This window comes from Trachurus japonicus, chromosome 2 (genome assembly GCF_045865225.1).
Source record: "Trachurus japonicus isolate A0001 chromosome 2, Traja_1.0".
Classification (NCBI taxonomy): domain Eukaryota; kingdom Metazoa; phylum Chordata; class Actinopteri; order Carangiformes; family Carangidae; genus Trachurus; species Trachurus japonicus.
In genome coordinates, this window is record NC_140908.1 from 4,596,166 (window position 1) to 4,613,867 (window position 17,702).

General features: G+C 46.1%; 1 protein-coding gene across 7 annotated transcripts in view; it reads left to right on the forward strand.

Moving 5' to 3' along the window:
- The window catches only part of LOC146990645 (nck-associated protein 5-like), a 120,639-nt gene that overhangs the window by 90,690 nt on the left and 12,247 nt on the right, over window positions 1-17,702 (forward strand). For all 7 annotated transcript variants that reach the window (XM_085796551.1, XM_085796561.1, XM_085796604.1 and 4 more), the window contains 8 exons: window positions 1,535-1,603; window positions 3,195-3,233; window positions 3,437-3,556; window positions 8,544-8,648; window positions 9,605-9,793; window positions 9,901-13,484; window positions 14,117-14,222; window positions 15,291-15,378. In XM_085796551.1, coding sequence (XP_085652677.1) covers window positions 1,535-1,603; window positions 3,195-3,233; window positions 3,437-3,556; window positions 8,544-8,648; window positions 9,605-9,793; window positions 9,901-13,484; window positions 14,117-14,222; window positions 15,291-15,378 — 4,300 coding nt within the window. The remainder of the gene's footprint in view (window positions 1-1,534; window positions 1,604-3,194; window positions 3,234-3,436; window positions 3,557-8,543; window positions 8,649-9,604; window positions 9,794-9,900; window positions 13,485-14,116; window positions 14,223-15,290; window positions 15,379-17,702) is intronic.

Sequence of the window (17,702 nt, forward strand, 5' to 3'; positions counted from 1 at the left end):
TAACCTGTCCTGGTAATCCATCGGATGGAGCGCATTACCTAAACATTACATTTTAAATGGCTTTATCAAAAGTTATCTGCCATTTTATTCCCTTCCGCCGGTCAGGTGATGGATGCACCGCCGGCTAAAGCGACGAAAACAAGGCCGGGGTAATACATCACCGCCTCGCCGCTGTGCATAAATTGCAGTGACACTAAGTAAGCACTGCCCGCTGCTCATTTCTGCAGCTCCAACGATGCTGTTCATTAGGCTGGCCGGCACGCTCCGCAGTCTGCAGCCGGAGCTCAAAATGAGTATGTCCAGATTTTGTGAGGAATGACCGATGACATGAATCCCTGGAGGAGCATTTACAAATATGCAACGGGAAGAGTCTCACTTGTAGTTAGAGACACAGAGAACATGTTGTAAAATAAGAACCCTAAATATCAGTTTCTATGTTCAGTCTATGTTTATCGCCATCCCATATCAGTGTGTTACATTTTCCCATGTGCACTCGCAGCCAGAAATAATCCCTCTGCACCGTTTCAGTGCACACACTTAAATGCCACACGCGTGTCTTCCTATATACGACCTGTATGTGTGCAGTTCTGTATCAAAAGATCAAGAAATTGTTCACTGCCCTGCATGAGCCATGAGTCCAGATGACATTGGAGTTCTTGTATCAGCATTTACAGGCAGGGTTGTCGCTTCACAATAAAAGTAAAGCCGCAATGAAATTCATAACGGTCCGCCACTCGAGTTGCATCCCGTTACTATTGACTAGAGATTTAGATAATGCTTCATCTTATCCTTGAGTTGGACGAGAGGCCTCTTGTGTAGGTGTGCTGCTGACAGTCAACGCTTTTTAGAAAGTGATAATTTCTATTTAACGTTGCAGGAATAAAGAAGAGATTTCAGGGATTTACAAATGAAGGGAACCCCATCGTATTTAATCTCCTGAAAAGAGATCTCATTCACAAACCAACACATTAGAAACAACAAGCGTTCTTTAATTACATCTGCACCCAAAGACTATGTCCTGGGCTTCCAGGCTTTAATTAGACAGCGTTTCTTCCTGGATGCTATAATTGGGATGTTTTGCTTTGTAATTATGTTTCTCATGGTTACATCGAAAGAAGGGCAGAGGGCGAGGGAAGCGGGGTCGGCTGACAGCTCCTAATACGGCGCCTATTCCTGACAAATTGGAACCACCCAGAGATCAATAGAGCACCGCCTCACTGCTTGGCAAGCAGGGGAGATATCCTTATTAGGTCCAAACTCCAAATGGCTCGCTGCCGGCCCAAAGTTCAGCATCATAACTTCCGTCCCCTTGACCTTTTTCCTCCGTGGTTCTTTCTAAATCCTTTATCGGCGATTCCAGGCTCGGCGTTGACATATGACCTTTGCGAGGCGAGTCTCCACTTAGCCGCAGCTCTGCTTGATTGCAGCCTCTGTCTCCATCGCTGTTGGTTTGTTGTATCAAATGTAAGCAAAGTCCCTGTGAGGTTTGTGCCGTATTGACATTGAATGTGTGTGTGTTTGTGTGTGTTCGCAGGAGCGGAATTCCGCCTTGGCCTCGGAGAACGAGAACCAGAGGGAGCAGTATGAGCGCTGCCTGGACGAGGTGAGTCCCGTCTCTTCTACCGAGGTGCAACAAGACTCCACAGGTGTTTTGCCAACCTTGAGAAGTCCACAAGTGTTTATTGAATTTCTTTCCGACAGGATGCGCGGCATCGTGCGGCTTAAGATTAAGGTTTTTAATGAGGTCCTGCACAGCACATCGAGTTTCTCACAGGTTGCCAATTTACTTGAACCGTGGCTGGAGGGGCACGGGGGTGAATTGTTGATTTTAATAATTAATTTGGGAAAACATAATTTTCTGTCTCTTCTAATAAAGAGGAAAGTGCTGCAGTTGCCCTCAGCTAAACGTGATCATGAACTCCCTGGAGTCTCAGATTTGTAAAGAAAACGTGTTGTTTTTTTAGATTATTATTCACAGTTCAGGGATCTTTCATGTCAAAAGACGAGAAGATGTGTTTTGTTCAGCATCACACCTAAACCTCGCTGGTCAAAACATCTTTATTGTTCTCACTATTTGTGCTCAGTTTTACTTTTCCAATAAGCAGACAACAGTGCGAGCTGGTCGACATCCTTCACCCGGTGTGAACATAACAATACCACTCCTGTGCCCTCTGGTTATTTATGAGAGCGTGATAAGTGCTGTTCAGGGGAGACACACACACGAGGAGACTAAACCAAGCCCTGGTGCTGATTCACAGCAGGATGGGAGGGGATAGGGGAGGGAATGAAGTACGTCCAGCAGGGGACAAGTTGCTCTATTTGTCCTGGAACTGAGCAGACCTGCTGTAGGGGATGAAAGAGGAAAGGGGGGAGAGAAAGAAGGAAGAAAATTGGAAATGACTAATAAGAAAGAAAGAGAGAAAAGGGGTTGTTGTAGAATTGGCATCGACAAATTCAGCCCTCGTTTCCTTTCTGCCTCCCTGCTCTCACTGTGATGGCTCAGCTTTGATGTGTTTACTTGTCAACTGTTTTCCTGTGTGGTTGACTTTTGTGGAAGGAAGGCCTGGTAATGATGCTGTTTTAACGATGGAAGCTGTGTGTGTCCCTCTAATGACTGCACAGAGCTGCAGTAGAAAAGCTAGTTTGCTTTGTAACAGAAGGGATGTTTATTTATTTATTTTTTATGTCAGACCAGCTGTCTGTCTAAATGTTAGTGTGTGGGCAAGCTCCTTTTTAGCCTAATTACTTCTGCGAAAGTCATACAGTTCAAACTCGATGTCGCAGACCATTAGAGCCTGGGTTTGTTTGATCACTCTGGGTTTTTTTTTTTTTGCAAAAGGCAGATCAGTAACTGGCAGTTCCAGACGCAGGGCTCATTTCACCACATCTACTCCCAGCTCTCCTCATTCAATAAAGCCAGAGCGAGCGCACTCAAAAGAGCCGATGTGGCTTCACACGGTATTAATGAGCAATCAATGAGAAGTAATCCGAGCTGCTCCTCCGTCGGGCGTCGCGGTCTGAGACCGAGGCCCCGGCACTTAGACCGGCCGCCACGGCAACCGGCCGCTGTCGATACCTCCATCAGGAAGTGAGAGTTGAATAGTGAAAAAGACAATTGTTTGTTTATGTGTGTGTGTGTCGACAGGAGACTCATTACATTCAATAACGCCTTCTCTTCTTTCTCTCTGTTTAAGGTTGCCAATCAAGTCGTGCAGGCGCTGCTCACCCAGAAGGTATGTCTCTTCATTTCCATGGAAACCATTTTAGCAACTTTATCTTTACTAATCGATTGGCTGGGTGTGTTTTCTTAAGTTGCAGCACATTGAGCTCTCATGGCCACCGTAGTTATAACAGCAACAACAACAACAAGGACAGTTAGACACAGTTGTCAACACATAGTGACCGGTCTCTTTTTGTGTCTTTTCTCCTGACTCAGGATCTGAGAGAGGAATGTCTGAAGCTGCGGACCAGAGTCTTCGACCTGGAGCAGCAGAACCGGGCGCTGAGCGTTTTGTTCCAGCAGAGGATCAAACCTGCGTCAGACCTGCTCCTCCAGGTACCGTACGCTGCCCACACAGATGTTTCACCCCCCCCCTTTTTTTTTTAAGTTTCACTGCAGAAGCTGTGGAAGCGGGAGAATTAGTGTAGGTGAAGGTGTTTAGTCAGAACGGCGCCGAGGGCAGAGAGGAGAGAGATCCACTGACTCAAACTGAACTAGACCCTGCAAAGCTCTGGGTTTTTTTTTTTCATGTCTGCTGCCCACTGTTGTAAACCTGCCTCCCCTGCACTCGCTTCGCTTTGCAAATGAAGCAGCGGCTCCTCCAACCGAGCATTTGATGTTGTTTTTCATCTGGCTTGCTATTAAAATGTTCTCCTCTGATATTCTTGTGTGTTTCGAAGCGGAGATAAAGAAAGTGCTACTGGTCTTAAAGCACAAATCCCTTGTAGACGTTAAGGTTTATCAAGCATCTTGGTTCAATCCGAGTGTGCATATTTGATGTTTTTATAGTTTCAAGTAGAGGATTCATGCATGCACTGAGGATCCTGTAGGTGCACTGGGGTGTGAATGAAGCTCCTTAAAACCAGCTCTTTGCAGCGCTTGAACTATAATCTTCTGGGAAGATTTGCCACCCTCTCATCCTCCAGAACACAGAAGATGTGAACTGGCGACTATCCGGTCTATCAGACAACTATCAGACAGTGATCACTGTACTTAACTTCTCCTCTAAACCCACATTCTCTCATCTGAAGTGGCTCAGTTCATCTGCCTGGTCCTCCGGAAAACACCAATTTACTCAAAGAGTCCGCGTCAGCTTGAGTTTTCAAGGTGCAGCTGCAGAAACAGTTCAAACCTGCAGCCGTGAGCTTCTCCCATCCATCCATCCATCCATCCATCCATCCATCCATCCATCCATCCAAAGACTGTGATAGAGCATTGCAGAACAAAAGAGTCAGCATGGAAAGTAGGATTTCGCATAATTGTGGAAATCGCCACAGGGCCCCTCACTGACAATATGAAAATAGCAAGCCGCCACTAAAAAAGAAGGAAAATGAGCCATCAGTCCACCCAGAGGAGATGAGAAGACAGAAATAGTGGAAATGGGGATGAAAAGAGAGGAGGCAAGCAAGGGTAGATAAGCGGGGAAGGACGGCACGCTGAAAATGGAGAAAGATGAGAGAGCGTCGGCGCTGAGTGCCGGTAAGGAGGTCGAGGTGAAAAACTAAGAGCCAAATAAGAAGTGGCAGAAACGGAGTCAATGGAATTAGAAAAAAAACAGGAAAGAGAACTATAAGACAGCTCTGGGTGTGTTGTAGAGCTCTCTGTCAGTTTCAGCTACTTCCAATGTCATTATTGGACAAACTGGAACATCGTCAAATGAAATTGCGAGATAAAAGCTTGAAGAGGGATATTGATGATTCCACCGAGGGCGGGGTGCTATCTAGTCAGAGATGTGAACTATAAGGCACGAAGACATATGATAGAGCTGTATCTTATTGGCATTCAGCTGAGACTTAAGGTGTTTTTTTTCCCCATCAATGGTGATTCAGCTGAAAAGAAACCAGCGCTGGATTATATGTCAGCTGCTGATGTGTATGTGTGAGGCTTGTCAAAAGGAAATAAATCTCTTAATGTGGCAGATGTAAAGGTACTGAGTGTGGTGTGGACTGGAGCTCTGGAGATGTGTGCGTGCATGTCGGTTTTTCCCACCAGAAAATGATTTGCCTGCCCGCCCGTTATTTGGTAGTGGCATTTTCTCCATCAGCTGGTGATTCAGTGTGAGAATTAATCATCATGTGATCACGCCGCTCCAGTCTTGTGTGGGAGAGCTGCGAGAAAAAACACATTTACTGTACCCACATCACAGGAACTGGATGCATCTATCCATCCAGGTCTTGATGCTAAGCTAAACTAGCTGCAGCTACATATTGATTGCATATGTATTTCTTTTAAGCTGATTGAAAATATATAAAAATGACCAGACTGAGTTTCATTTTGTTGTTTTTTTTTTTTTTGCTTCTTGAGCCTGAAGCTCAGAGAGTATTAATCACCACTATGAGTCTATTATTTCCCATCGAGCTCTGGACCTTTTGCTTATCAGTAATTAAACGTTCTCTCGTTCCCCTGTGGGCATCTTGAGTTCCTCTGATAAAGAACCGCAGCGCGCTTGATGGTAACTGCGCCACCCGAGCACCTGCACCGCCTTCAGCTGCTCCGGTTTGGTTTCGGCCAAATGCCACGCTTTCATTTTCTATTTTCCATTTCGTTTCCATCACCTATAGAAAATAAAAATGACAGTTCTCCTCTCAAACCAAAGGAAAATCACTCCCATCCACTCATGCTGCTTATCAAGTATGACAGCCAAGTGGCAATTGAGTTGCCCATTATGGGGGGACAGATGCTCGGTGTTTCCCATGATACCTGAAGGCCCAAAGGACACAGCATGAATGCCATGACCTCATTATATTGCATAGTCAAACAGCCACAGCCTCAATAGCCTTCAGCCAAGTGTTTCTGCAGGGGGAAAAGCTTAAATTCAAACAAATTACACCACTTTTGAAGAATCCATTTCAATGACAGCTACTACAGAGTGGAGCTTTTCAGATACTGAATGGCTGCTTTTGAATACAGCTCCATATATCTCACCTTACTCTTGTCGTATTACTTTTGATATCACAGCCGAGCCTTTGTCTCATATCCTGGATGGTTTAGCGAGCTGTGTGTTGCCGCCGGAGCTTTATAGGAAAAGCTGTAGTGATGAGACACATGCAGGTGGGCATCATGTATGTATGGATGACCAACCTGTGACTGCTCGACCATATGCTGTGTGTATTTGTGGGCGTGTTTGAGCCCCTACATGTTTTTGACAGTGAGTACCAATACCCTCTTTTTTTTTTTTTGCTGCTATTCTGGGGACGATATTCATCATGTTGAAATACGACCGGCGTCAAACCAAAAACAACAAAGAACAAAAGCAGAGAGCCTCTCCTCTTGCTTTTTTTTCTCCAACACAACACATGAAGCTTCTCCAAGATTAATGTCATCATCCCAGACATTATCTAACAGTTAATAAAAGGCCAAGCGTTCGCATGATACATTACCGTCGGCCCTGCATTAATGGGAACTTTGTAATTAACATTTTTGACTTTGATCTTGGCCTTGACGCCGAAAAAAGTTCAAGAAGTGCACACTCCGCCCTTGTCATCCACCGTTTCCTTCAACTATCCCCCCCTCCTCTCCCCTCCCCGGTGACCCTCTGACACTATTGACTGAATCGTTGATGAGGATGCTGAGGAGGTGAAATCCTGCACCCTACGATAAGATCAGAGCCTCCTGTGACACCTCAGCCACTCCCATCCCGTGTGGACAGCGGGGAGGTGCAGGGATGCGGGGGAATCAAAGCTGCACAAATTTCAATTTCATGACTTCAAAACCGGGTTGAGAAGCCATCTGGCGCTTTGAGTCCAGACTACTGTAACTAAAATCACACAGATCCACCTTAGAATCATCATTCATTTTGAAGGAATGCTTTTACAATACGTAATTTTTTGTTGGAGTCATTTATGAGACTTTAAAGTGCTGTAAGTCCAAATTGTGGAAAAGGGAAAACTGAGAAATCCTCTATTCTTCAACTGCCTTTGAAGCAAATCAAGTGGGGGTATAAAGCGCCGGGTGTGGGGCGTATTGGAGATTGAGGTATTTTTTTAAATTCTAAAAATAGTAAAGAACTATTTTCTTTATCTCAGTGGTGAAAAGCATTGATCTTTTTCTAAGGCACCTTTTGAAAGCTCACTCTTGCACAAAAAGAAGCCTACCTTGGATGTTTGGCTGAAAGTTGGAGAGAAAAAACGTAGGATGGTTATGTTTTGGCCACAGGCAAAGTGACGCAGGTTTGTTTGTTCTTTGGAGACAAAAGAAGCTGTTAAATTCTGGTATCATTAGGAGCTGTTTTCAGTCCTTTCTCTCTCTCTTTTTTTCCCCCAACAAAATGTACAGAGCACGTCTGTCACGGCACAAAAAGTCAATACAAACTGTCAGCAGGAGTTTTATGGAAGGCAGTAAAATTGAGGAATCTACCTGTTGTTATTTGGAAATGTTTATGACATTGATGAAAAAATTAGAGCAGTTGGTTTTCCATTTGCTGATAGTGACTCACTTTTATAACATGCAATTTTCTTGATAGAGATTTTTCCATTGCAGGATGCAGCATGAAAAGTGCATTTCATTTTAACAGTAAAGAAAACCTGAAACATATCAAGAAACAGAAATTTGGTCTGTATCTATCTGTATCAATATACAGTATATTATTCATACGTAGATTTAAATTCTGCAAGTGGCTTGGCAGGAAATACCGTCTAAAAACCAAGTGTTTTGTTCCAGCATATTTTCCAGTTTAGGTTAATTTGAGCACACACAGGGAATCCAGTGTAATTAAGCTCTGAGATTAGAACATGGAAATGTATTTGGTTTTGTATCCTCCCCTCTTAAGTACAAATGAGTCGAATGCCAGCGGAGTCTGCAGACAAGCGTATGAATTAAAAAAAAAAAAGAAAAGAAAATCAAAGGAATCCCTTACTCCCTGATGCAATTATTTCATATTCACATTAGTTTTTTTCTGGTCAGTGACATTAATGACTTTGAGCAGTGAATCTGGGCTCTGTGTGGCGCCAGTGAAGGGAACCTAACGGGCAAAATATCTCTCTGCTGCAACATACTGTGCTGAGGCTTGGCTGCAAATTTGAATAATTGTTACTTTTTATTAGATTTTTATATTTCAAAAGCATTTTAACATTAGAGACTTCAAATTCAGGAGATTTACTGTGAGTGCTAAAAGGCTTTAAAATTGAAAAAGAAAACTGTGTATTGCTGAGACGCCACAACAAAAAAAAAATGTACCATGACCCCGTGAACCGTGTAAAGTACTGATAAAAATCTCACCACCACTCTGTTGTTGAGTCTCAGATCATTCACCACGCTTCATTTTAATTTCCTGAAATCCCTCAAGTCAAAACTCACCACGGCGTGTCCTTTTCTCTCTTTTCAGAAGCTCCACTCTCGGATCATGGATCTGTCTGCGGCAGATTTGCTCCTGGAGCCTGAGAGGAGCAAGGCCTTCTTACTTTCCAGGAACATGGACTCTCCGTCTAATGTAAGCTTAATGGGAAACACACGGGGGGCAATGTACTGTATCTTCTTTGGGAGAAGACAATGTGTTTTTTTTTCCAGCCATGTAATTCGTCCAGGTAGCATAACCCACCCCCCTCAAGAAATCATTACAAGATATTAAAATACAGACCTAACAATCTGAAGCCGTGACCCCTCCTCTGCCCTCAGCAGGAAGAGCTGGCAGTATCACTCGGCACTAAGAGGAATAAATCCTTGTCATATTACCAGAAAAGCATCGATTGGGACTCATCGTCAGTAAAAATGACTCCATAGGACACTGTGGTACATTACTCATCTTATGTATTATGCATTAAGTGCTGAAAATGAGTTTGCTCCATTCTTTTACCCTTTTACCCCCCCAGAGAATGCCACCTGATAAACTCTAATGTGCGCTGCGAAAGTGGAAGAAGAGGGAGGAAATGAAATAATAATGGCCACGGTGTGAATTATAAATCGTCTTGTTATCTAAATGTGCAAAAGCACCACATCTCAGTAAATGGGTCCGGCTAAGTGACGCACACAAGTGACACTTACACCGCACGAATATCTCACGTTTCTCATGATGTCGCCTCGCACAACTTTGGGATAATTTATTTGCACAGTGAAATCCTCTGCAGCGAGATGCAAATTGGATAAACATCTGCTGCTTTGCGGTGTCTGCACATGGAAATGTGATTGATTTTTTTTTTTAAGTTTGCAGACTACATTGCTTTAGCTGTTTAAGAAACTTAGTGTCATGTCCTTCTCAAATATCTTGCATCAAAAAATCAACAGCGAGATAGCAATTAGATCTGCAACACTTCCTAACATCAAATTCTCTTAATGATTAATGAAAAAAAAAGCACAAGTTAAAAAATCATCACATTCTTGGAGTGGCATCTCATTTATCCATCATCCCCCTGTATTGTGACCTCTCCTATCTCTGTCTGTGTCCAACAGGAGGTCCAGTTGAATGGGAAGGCGGGTCTACCTGTGGCCAAGTGTCTGAGCCAGCTGAGTCTGACGGTGGCTGCGCCTGTTTACCCACGCAGCAGCTGCAGCAGCAGCGAGCTGTCCCTGTCCAGCGCTTGCAGCGAGTTCTCCAGCGGCTCGTACACCTGGAACGACGGACGTTCCTGTGGAAAAATGGTAAAAAAAACAACAACAAAAACACCACTCACCACTCTGTAAAACTCCAATCCAGCACGTAGTAACTCAAATGTGAGATTGATGCGCTGTTCCTCTCCGCCCTGCAGTCGTCGCTGACCTGGGAGAAGAGGCTGAGTCTGGGTTCGTCGGCCCCGAGTAACATCTGCGCACCGCTGGAGGAGCAGCTGCCCACCAGGCGCAAGGAGAGCCACATCCTGGAGGGACTGAGGAAGCTCCAGAGGAGGAGACACAGGAGCTCCTCTTGCTCCTCCAAGGTCTCCAAGTCAGACTGCATGAACTCCAACGAGGGCATCTACTCCCTGGGCGTCAAGAGCGGGGCCAAAGGGGTTTCCAAGCCCGGCCCCGCGCAGAGAGGTTCGGTCGCTGGGGGCAAGAAGTTCTCCTACGACTCCGATGATGCTGACGACGAATTGGCACATTCCAGTCGTGGAGATAACATCCCCACCAAGGACGGCTGGTTCTACTGTAAGAGGCGCTCACACAGCATCTCAGAAAGTTTATGTAGCTGGGAGGGGACACAGGACAGTGGAGGAGGAGGAGGTGGAGGAGGAGGAGGTGACGGTAGCTCAGGTCTTGTGGCGATGAAACCGCCGCCTAGCTACGACTCAAAAGAGCGTCCAGAGAAACTCATGAGTTTTATCAACAGTTTTCTCCCCGAGGGAGGGCGCACGTCCGCTTTTTCTAAACCAATAAAGCAACCAATCAACCACCTCTCCGACGTGGACGACCCGGAGGAGCTCAAGTCCGAGTCCAGCCACGTCCAGCGAATGTCCTTCATCCAGCCACCGGAGCAGCGAGCGGAGAGGGACTCCAAGAGGCCGTCGAGGGATTCGGCCAAGCTGCCAGCGCCGCAGTGGCTGCGAAGAGACCAGGGGCGCACCCAGTCGGCGGACGGGAGGCCCCGGCCCTTCAGCCTCATTAAGGAGCCCAAAGCCACCAAATGCACTCAGTCCGAGGAAAGCATTTTGGCAATATTTGACGCGGAAGGAGAGCCGATTGAACTCTGTGCTCAGAAACTCGCAGCGGGCGCCGGGTCTCGGAGTGACATTCCAACCGGCAAAGCAGTTCCCGACTACACGGAGCTGGTGCCCCAAGAGAGGCCGACGAGGCAAAAGTCGGCAAACACGAGAAACTACACGGTGCTGGAATCCCCGGAGAAGCCGTCGGAATATCAGATGAGGACGAGCAAGACGAGCAACAGCAGGGAGGGAAGCGCAGAGAGGCTGTCGATGCAGCTGACTCCACAGAGGAAGCTGATTAAACCTCCCAGCAGCCGAGCTAACAAAGGTCACTCAATCCCTCCTTTGAATGATTCCACCGCTCCCAAGTCCGGCGGTTCAAAGATTCCTGGTCGCAACAAACCTTCCGCGTCCCCGCTCAGATTGTCAAAGGGCTCCACCACCGAGCAAAGCAACGGTGGAAACTCAGGACCCTCCAGCCAGGAGAAATCCCCCTCCTCTCCCACGGTTAAAATGTCCAGGTTCATTAAGGCGGGAAGCTGCTCCCAGAGCCCGAGGGCGGTGAACTCCAAGCTTCCCGGCAGGGCCGACTGGAGCAAAGCCTCCTCCTCCTCCGGCTCCCCACACCTCCCGAGGAGGCAGCTGGAGTACCCTGACAACGGCGAGCAGCCCACCAGAGACAAACACTGTGAAACCAGCAAAAATAAACTCAGGTCCCCGTCTCCCCCCCCTCCCCCCGGCCGCACCACCTCCTTACTGATCAGACCAAACTACGAAGGGTCGCCTCAAGCACATAAAACAGGGGTGGCTCAACCATCCACGCCGACCACTGTGAGGGGCCCTCCCCCGAGTTACCACACCTCACTTGTACCAAATATGCAAACGACACTACCCATCAAGGATAAAGACTGTTTAGACCTGGATGCAGGCTACGGGACTGCACTTGCACCTCAGAAACTGGTCGACAAAACCAGTCAGCACCTTCAAAAGTCCCCCGCCGCGACTCAGACATCTACTAAAGGCACTTCCAAGCGAATGACCACGAAAGACTACCTCCCTCCTGCAAACTCAGGGTGTGCTCCCGAACCTGAAAATGCACCTAAAAGCTCAAAGAATGTCCCCCCTCCCTACAGCGCCCTCAGAGGGTCCTCGCTCCAGAACTCCTTTGCAAATAAAAGAGGATCCACCCATGAAAATGTCCACCAGTCGGTGCAGAAGACGTCTGTTAGTTTACCTGTAGCGCTTCAGGACTCCCCTCAAGGTAAGACGGAGCCGCAGAGCGGGAAAGCTGTGGTCAGCCCGCCCGGCTCGGTCATGATGTCCCCGAACGCGGCGGAAAAAGCCTCAAAGACTCGCATCCCGATGGGGTTCAAGGCGTTTTTGAAATCTCCCCCCAGCCACAAGAACAGCCCCTCCATACCGGGCAAGCAGGAGAAAGATCATATCAACTCGGTCTCCAAAGAGACAGTCACTTCGAATGCTTCAACCCAGTGTGACGGCCTGCAGCCGGAGTACAGCATCGACCCACCACCCAAGATGTCCATGACAGAGGGAGAGAGCGACGTCCAGTGTCGGTTACTGGAGGAGGAGGCTCACGCCGCTGTGTTACCAGAGGAGGGGGTCCTTAGCGATAAGGGGAAAAGAAGTAGTCAACTTTTCTCCAGATCCATATCTGTTTCTACCAAACCTCATCTAAAGCCGGCCTTGGGGATGAACGGAGCCAAAGCTCGCAGCCAGAGTTTCAGCACCAACTACATGGACAAGCCCAACATCAACGCTCTGGACGGACCCGGGAAGATCCGAACGCAGATCATCACCAACTCAGGTGAAAGGGGGAACTCTCTGTCCAGACAGAGCTCCCTGGAGGTTCCCAGTGTTGCAGTAGCAGAGAGCCCGGTCCATTCTTCCAGACTCAGCCAATATGGAGGCATGACAGGGTCAAACAGCCATAACGTCCTTCCTGAGAGAACTGCTAAATCAGGCTCTAAAGGAGAGGCAATCACGTCACCGTCTCAAAAGGAGGCGCGGAGCTTGCCCATCAGCAACCGGACTGGTTTGAAAAACATTCGTAAACCGGCGAAAGTCGCCTCTCATCCGCAGTTTCAGCCTCCGGCCTCCTGCGTCTACGGCCCGGAGAACCCAGCGCGGGAGACAGGAGGCGTAGCAACCGGCGCTACTGAGCCAGACTTCAGCAGGGAAGTCAAAGCTCAGACGGACTCGCCAAACAAACCTGCAGATACAGACGAGAAAAAAAGCAGCTCCACAGTCTGCACCATCGAGGAGAAAGTCATGATGGGAATAGAGCAGAATTTGCAGAAGTGTCAAGAACAGGAGAAGGTCGCCGCCAGCGAGGCCAAACAGAAGACCGGGCCCTCTCTGGCCAACTGGTTCGGCCTCCGGAAGAGCAAACTCCCGGCGCTGAGCGGCAAAAAAGCAGACTCCCCCAAAGAGAAAAAAGAGGAGAAGAAAGAGCTGAAGATCGGATCGGTGCTCGGCGGCAAGCAGACGAAGACGGACAAGAAGAAGGACAAGAGGAAGAGCGAGAGCCAGCAGAAGGACGTCCAGGAGGCGGCGAACCTGTCCGAGGTGAACAACAAGCTGAGCTCCATCATGGACCACTGCAACAACCAGATGGGTCAGATCGCCACTCAGATCCAGTGCAGCACGGCGTTCATCGGCAAGGACCAGTTTGTGAAGGAGCTCCTCGGCAGGTGGGTTAAACACCGTCTTTGTCATCAAGACCGTCAAGAATGAATTATTCTTAATTGATCGGATGCGATGCTGATTGCTTCCCGTCACTACGCCCTGCCAGAGTTGTCTTGCTATTTAACGCATCGACACATTAAAACTAATTGGTTGTTCTAGTAAATTAAACATGAGCCGTCGCCGCGTTAAAAACCTGTGTGTTGAGAGAAAGTGATAAATAAACGGCACAAACAGCAGCTGTCTGTTTGAGTTATGACTCCACTCCAGTGAGCAGGAGATGTTCTTGGTCCGGCATCAACACACACACACACACAAACACATAGTCAACACACTCCAGCTAAAGCAGCTCTCAGACACATTTCGTGACTCCCACTCCATTGATTTGCCACTTCAAATCACAACTCACAGATGTTTATCCAGACGTTCCTGCAAACAGCGACTCGAGAGGTTGTTAGAAATGCGACGGTTAGTCTTTCTGCACATGTATACGTGTGTTTGCATGTTCTTTCTGAGGTTAAAGAGCAGGTCAGTGCCGTTTATCAGCAGGTTCACCTTCTACCTGCCAAGTTGATAAAGGAGGAACGGCGCGGCCGGACATAAAAACAGATCACATCTTATTTCCCGGTTTCTCCGGCAGGTCGGCTCTGAAGGGCGGCTCCGTGGCTGCGTCGCCGCCTGGGATCTCCACGCCCAAGAAACACGGTGAAATGAAGGGAGATATGGAGATCTGTCCAGATACCGCTGTAAGTTTGCAAACACTCCACCACTCACTTTATTTACTTATTTTCTCAGTGATGTCTGCTCGTCTCCGACTGTGATTGGACGAGCTGTCGACACATACGTGCAAATTCCCACAAGTTCCAGCATTTGAACTGTATATGGACGTGTTCACAAACACATCCACAACACGGCCGCCTCTTCAGCATCATATCCCCCTCAAGGCTGCCTATTGATTCACATTGTGTTCTGACTCAGCCTGCAATTCATCGCCCACTTTTTCATTATCAGCCCAGGCCGCCGCCGCTGTTGTTGTTTCCACAGGCTGAGGGTTTTATAAACTGTATCTCTCATTGAGACGGCCATCAGGCCATGCATGTAATACAAGCGATAATTAGGCCTCTCTCAGCAGCTTGATTCTTTAAATCATATCTCTGCACTTGGTAAAATTACGACCTTTCGGGTTTTATTTTTTATTATCTGTCAGTGAAAAAGAAAAAGAACCAGAAAATGATGGAGGGAGTGTGCGTGTGAGAGAGAGAGCCTTAAAATAAGTATGATAAAGAAAAACGGGAAGCAAGGGGAAGAGGGGGCTGGATGGAGGAAGAGAATGACAAAAAGAGACTCCAGATGATGTGGGATTTCGATAACACAGAGGAGCTGCTTATCACAGGCGCTGAAAGCAGCTATTTAATACCATCCTCCAAGCCTTCCCTCCCCACAGAAATGCAACAAAAGAGCCACTCTTTATGACCTACAAGCCCCTCTTGCACCACCCTTAAAATCATTTCTTTAAATAACCCAATTAAAGAAAGACACGAAATGATTACAATTACCTCACATTACCTTCTTTTTGAACAAAACTTAAAACAGATCTCACAATGTCAGAGTCTTACAGTACTTATTCATCTGGAGGCTTTAAAAAACTCCCTCTATTAAGTGCAAATTATAACATTTTACACAAACAATGGCCTATTTGAAGCCTAAAAGACACTTACTCGTATCATATATTATGCTTTTTATTAAGTATAATGGATTATTATAGCTGCTTTTTGAAGTGCATATCACACAAACATGCTTTGTTGTTATTTCAGACCCTTTTAATGACTCAGAGGATCAATCTGAGGGCTGAGAATGAGGAGGCACGCATCCCAGACACGGCTTGTCAAGACCACATGATAGGTAAGCTCGTGTGTTGCCACTTTTTTTTGCCAAATGTATTCAAAAAAGTCGTGATCAAATCTTATCGTGTGTGAAACTTGAGTTGAGTTTTTTCAAACTTGAATCCGTTTCTTCCACGGCAGGAGTTCATGTTGTCTGTTGTTTTAAACCACTGAGTTTCATATTTGCAAGTGTTTACCTCGCTCTGTAGCTGTTGTTTTTTTCATCCAGCGCGCAGAAAGCTGTCACATACAGTCACGAATCAACCGGTGCAACAGAGCATTAACACATTTTACAGTTGTGATTTCCTGATGTGATTGACAACTCAATTCCTCCGCCGACTGATTCCCCCCTCACCGTCAGACTTGGCCATTACTATGGGGAAATAGCAGCGGCCGTGAAAAAAAGCAGCATGTTGACAATCCAGTCAGGTGATTGATGTGCAACCAGGTGATATTTTACAATGCCTGAGCAGCTAAGGAAGTGAAAAATAGATGCATCAAACAGTTTGTGAGACGGGGGTGATTATTGTTGTCATTGCAGTGCGACAAACTTTCATTGTGGTGTGTAATTCAGCGAGGGGGAAGGAAAGAGAGCTGCTGGTTACTGGATGTGCAGATGCACTGTGTTTGTCACTCACTTGTCAGTCAGACGGGTGTGTGAGAAATTGTCTCCGTGATCCATCTGAAAGGTCGTAATGACATTTCCTGCGATATATATATATAAAATTAAGATGGTTCTTTTTATTACTCTGGGCCAAAAGGTGCTTCTTTTTTCTTTCCAGTGTCAGTCTCTTGTCTTATAAATTGGATTTCCTAAAGCATAAATTTCAAAGATTGTCCTATGACATTTTTTTACTTTCCTCCTGCATTTACAACTGTCAATCAGCGTTCTCATATAAAAAGTGGAATCATGTGTCTACTTGGAGTCATTGATAGTAAAGAGTTGGTTGCATCCTTCAACACAGAAACAAATATTTTACTTTATTGCCTCCAACTTGCTGTAAAAGTTGTTTTTCGGAGCATAGCATCATAGTTGGCACTGATTACATGCTGGAGACTCTGAAACATTTAAATGGACTTGTACTGAATCTGCCAGTTGTTTGTGTTTTTGTCAGGACCGAGTGTTGGTGGAAATAATCTCTATAGAAGCAGACGTGGTCGCTCAGTTTCTCTCATTTTCGTAGTTTGCACAATCACCTCAGAAGTAACTAATCAAATCAGAGTGTGAAAAGGAACTCGTGCTGCGTTTGGAGCCAGAGCCCAAAATGAAACAGTTAATTGTCTGTGTATTGTGATTAACAGGCCGCCTTCTTAATATTCTGCCAACTAAGCACTTCCAGACAGTGTGAATTAAATATTTCATAAAGGTTTCGGCTGCAGCTTTTCATCGCTCCTCAGCGCTGCTTTAATGTCACGTCTCTCCAAAGTGCAGCATTGACTCGCCTAATGCCAGACAAACACATCAATCATGTAAATAGTTTACATCCAGCCACTTTATGATGCAAGCAGCCCGAGTAAAATCCATACTCATGCTATGAATGCAGATTTTTAAACTCACTCCACAGCGGTCACTTCTTGTATATTACCAGATGCAGTATTTATCCTCATGAAGAGACAATAAAATACATCTGACTGGTCTATAGCACAGAACGGCCCTGATGTATCTGCAGTGATTTGATGGCATTGCTGATCAATACCAATTATTTTATACTATATACTGGCTTTGAAAACTTTCTCTCTGAGCTTAACACTGTTTTGCGGGGAAGATTTTCAACAGGCAACAAGAAAAAAAAAGACATTTAAGGCATTTGAAAAGTTTCTTTCTAGACTTAACTCTGTTTTGCAACAGGCAACAAGCAAAAACAGATGTTAAAGGAACATCTTGCAGCAGATTTTGTTGCTAAAATACCAGTTTCTACTGTAAAAGTGCGACTTTGTCCAATTTATTACCAACTGTCAGTGTGTTTTCACCTAAAGGTTGACAGAAGTATTTCCTAAATGAGGTTATGTGTTGTTAGTGATGACTCCCTTTTCCCCCTTTGACACCTTCTCATTGCATAAAGCCAATTTCACACAGTGGAGGTATCAACAAAGCAGCTTTCTCTCCTCAAAACCCCGGAGCTTGTATTCAGAAGTGATAGGGAGCTCATGAAAAACTAGATTATGTCCAGTTGTTGTTGCCTCTGGGTGGAATTACTGTGGACCTTGTTATAGTTTGGTTATAGAGGGCATTTTGAACTGCCAGGCTTGGCCTTCAATTATACAGCTGTGTAATCTATGGCTCGCTCTGCCTCGTTGTTTTTGTCTCACACACAAATAGGGATTCATGTGTGCACTCGCTGT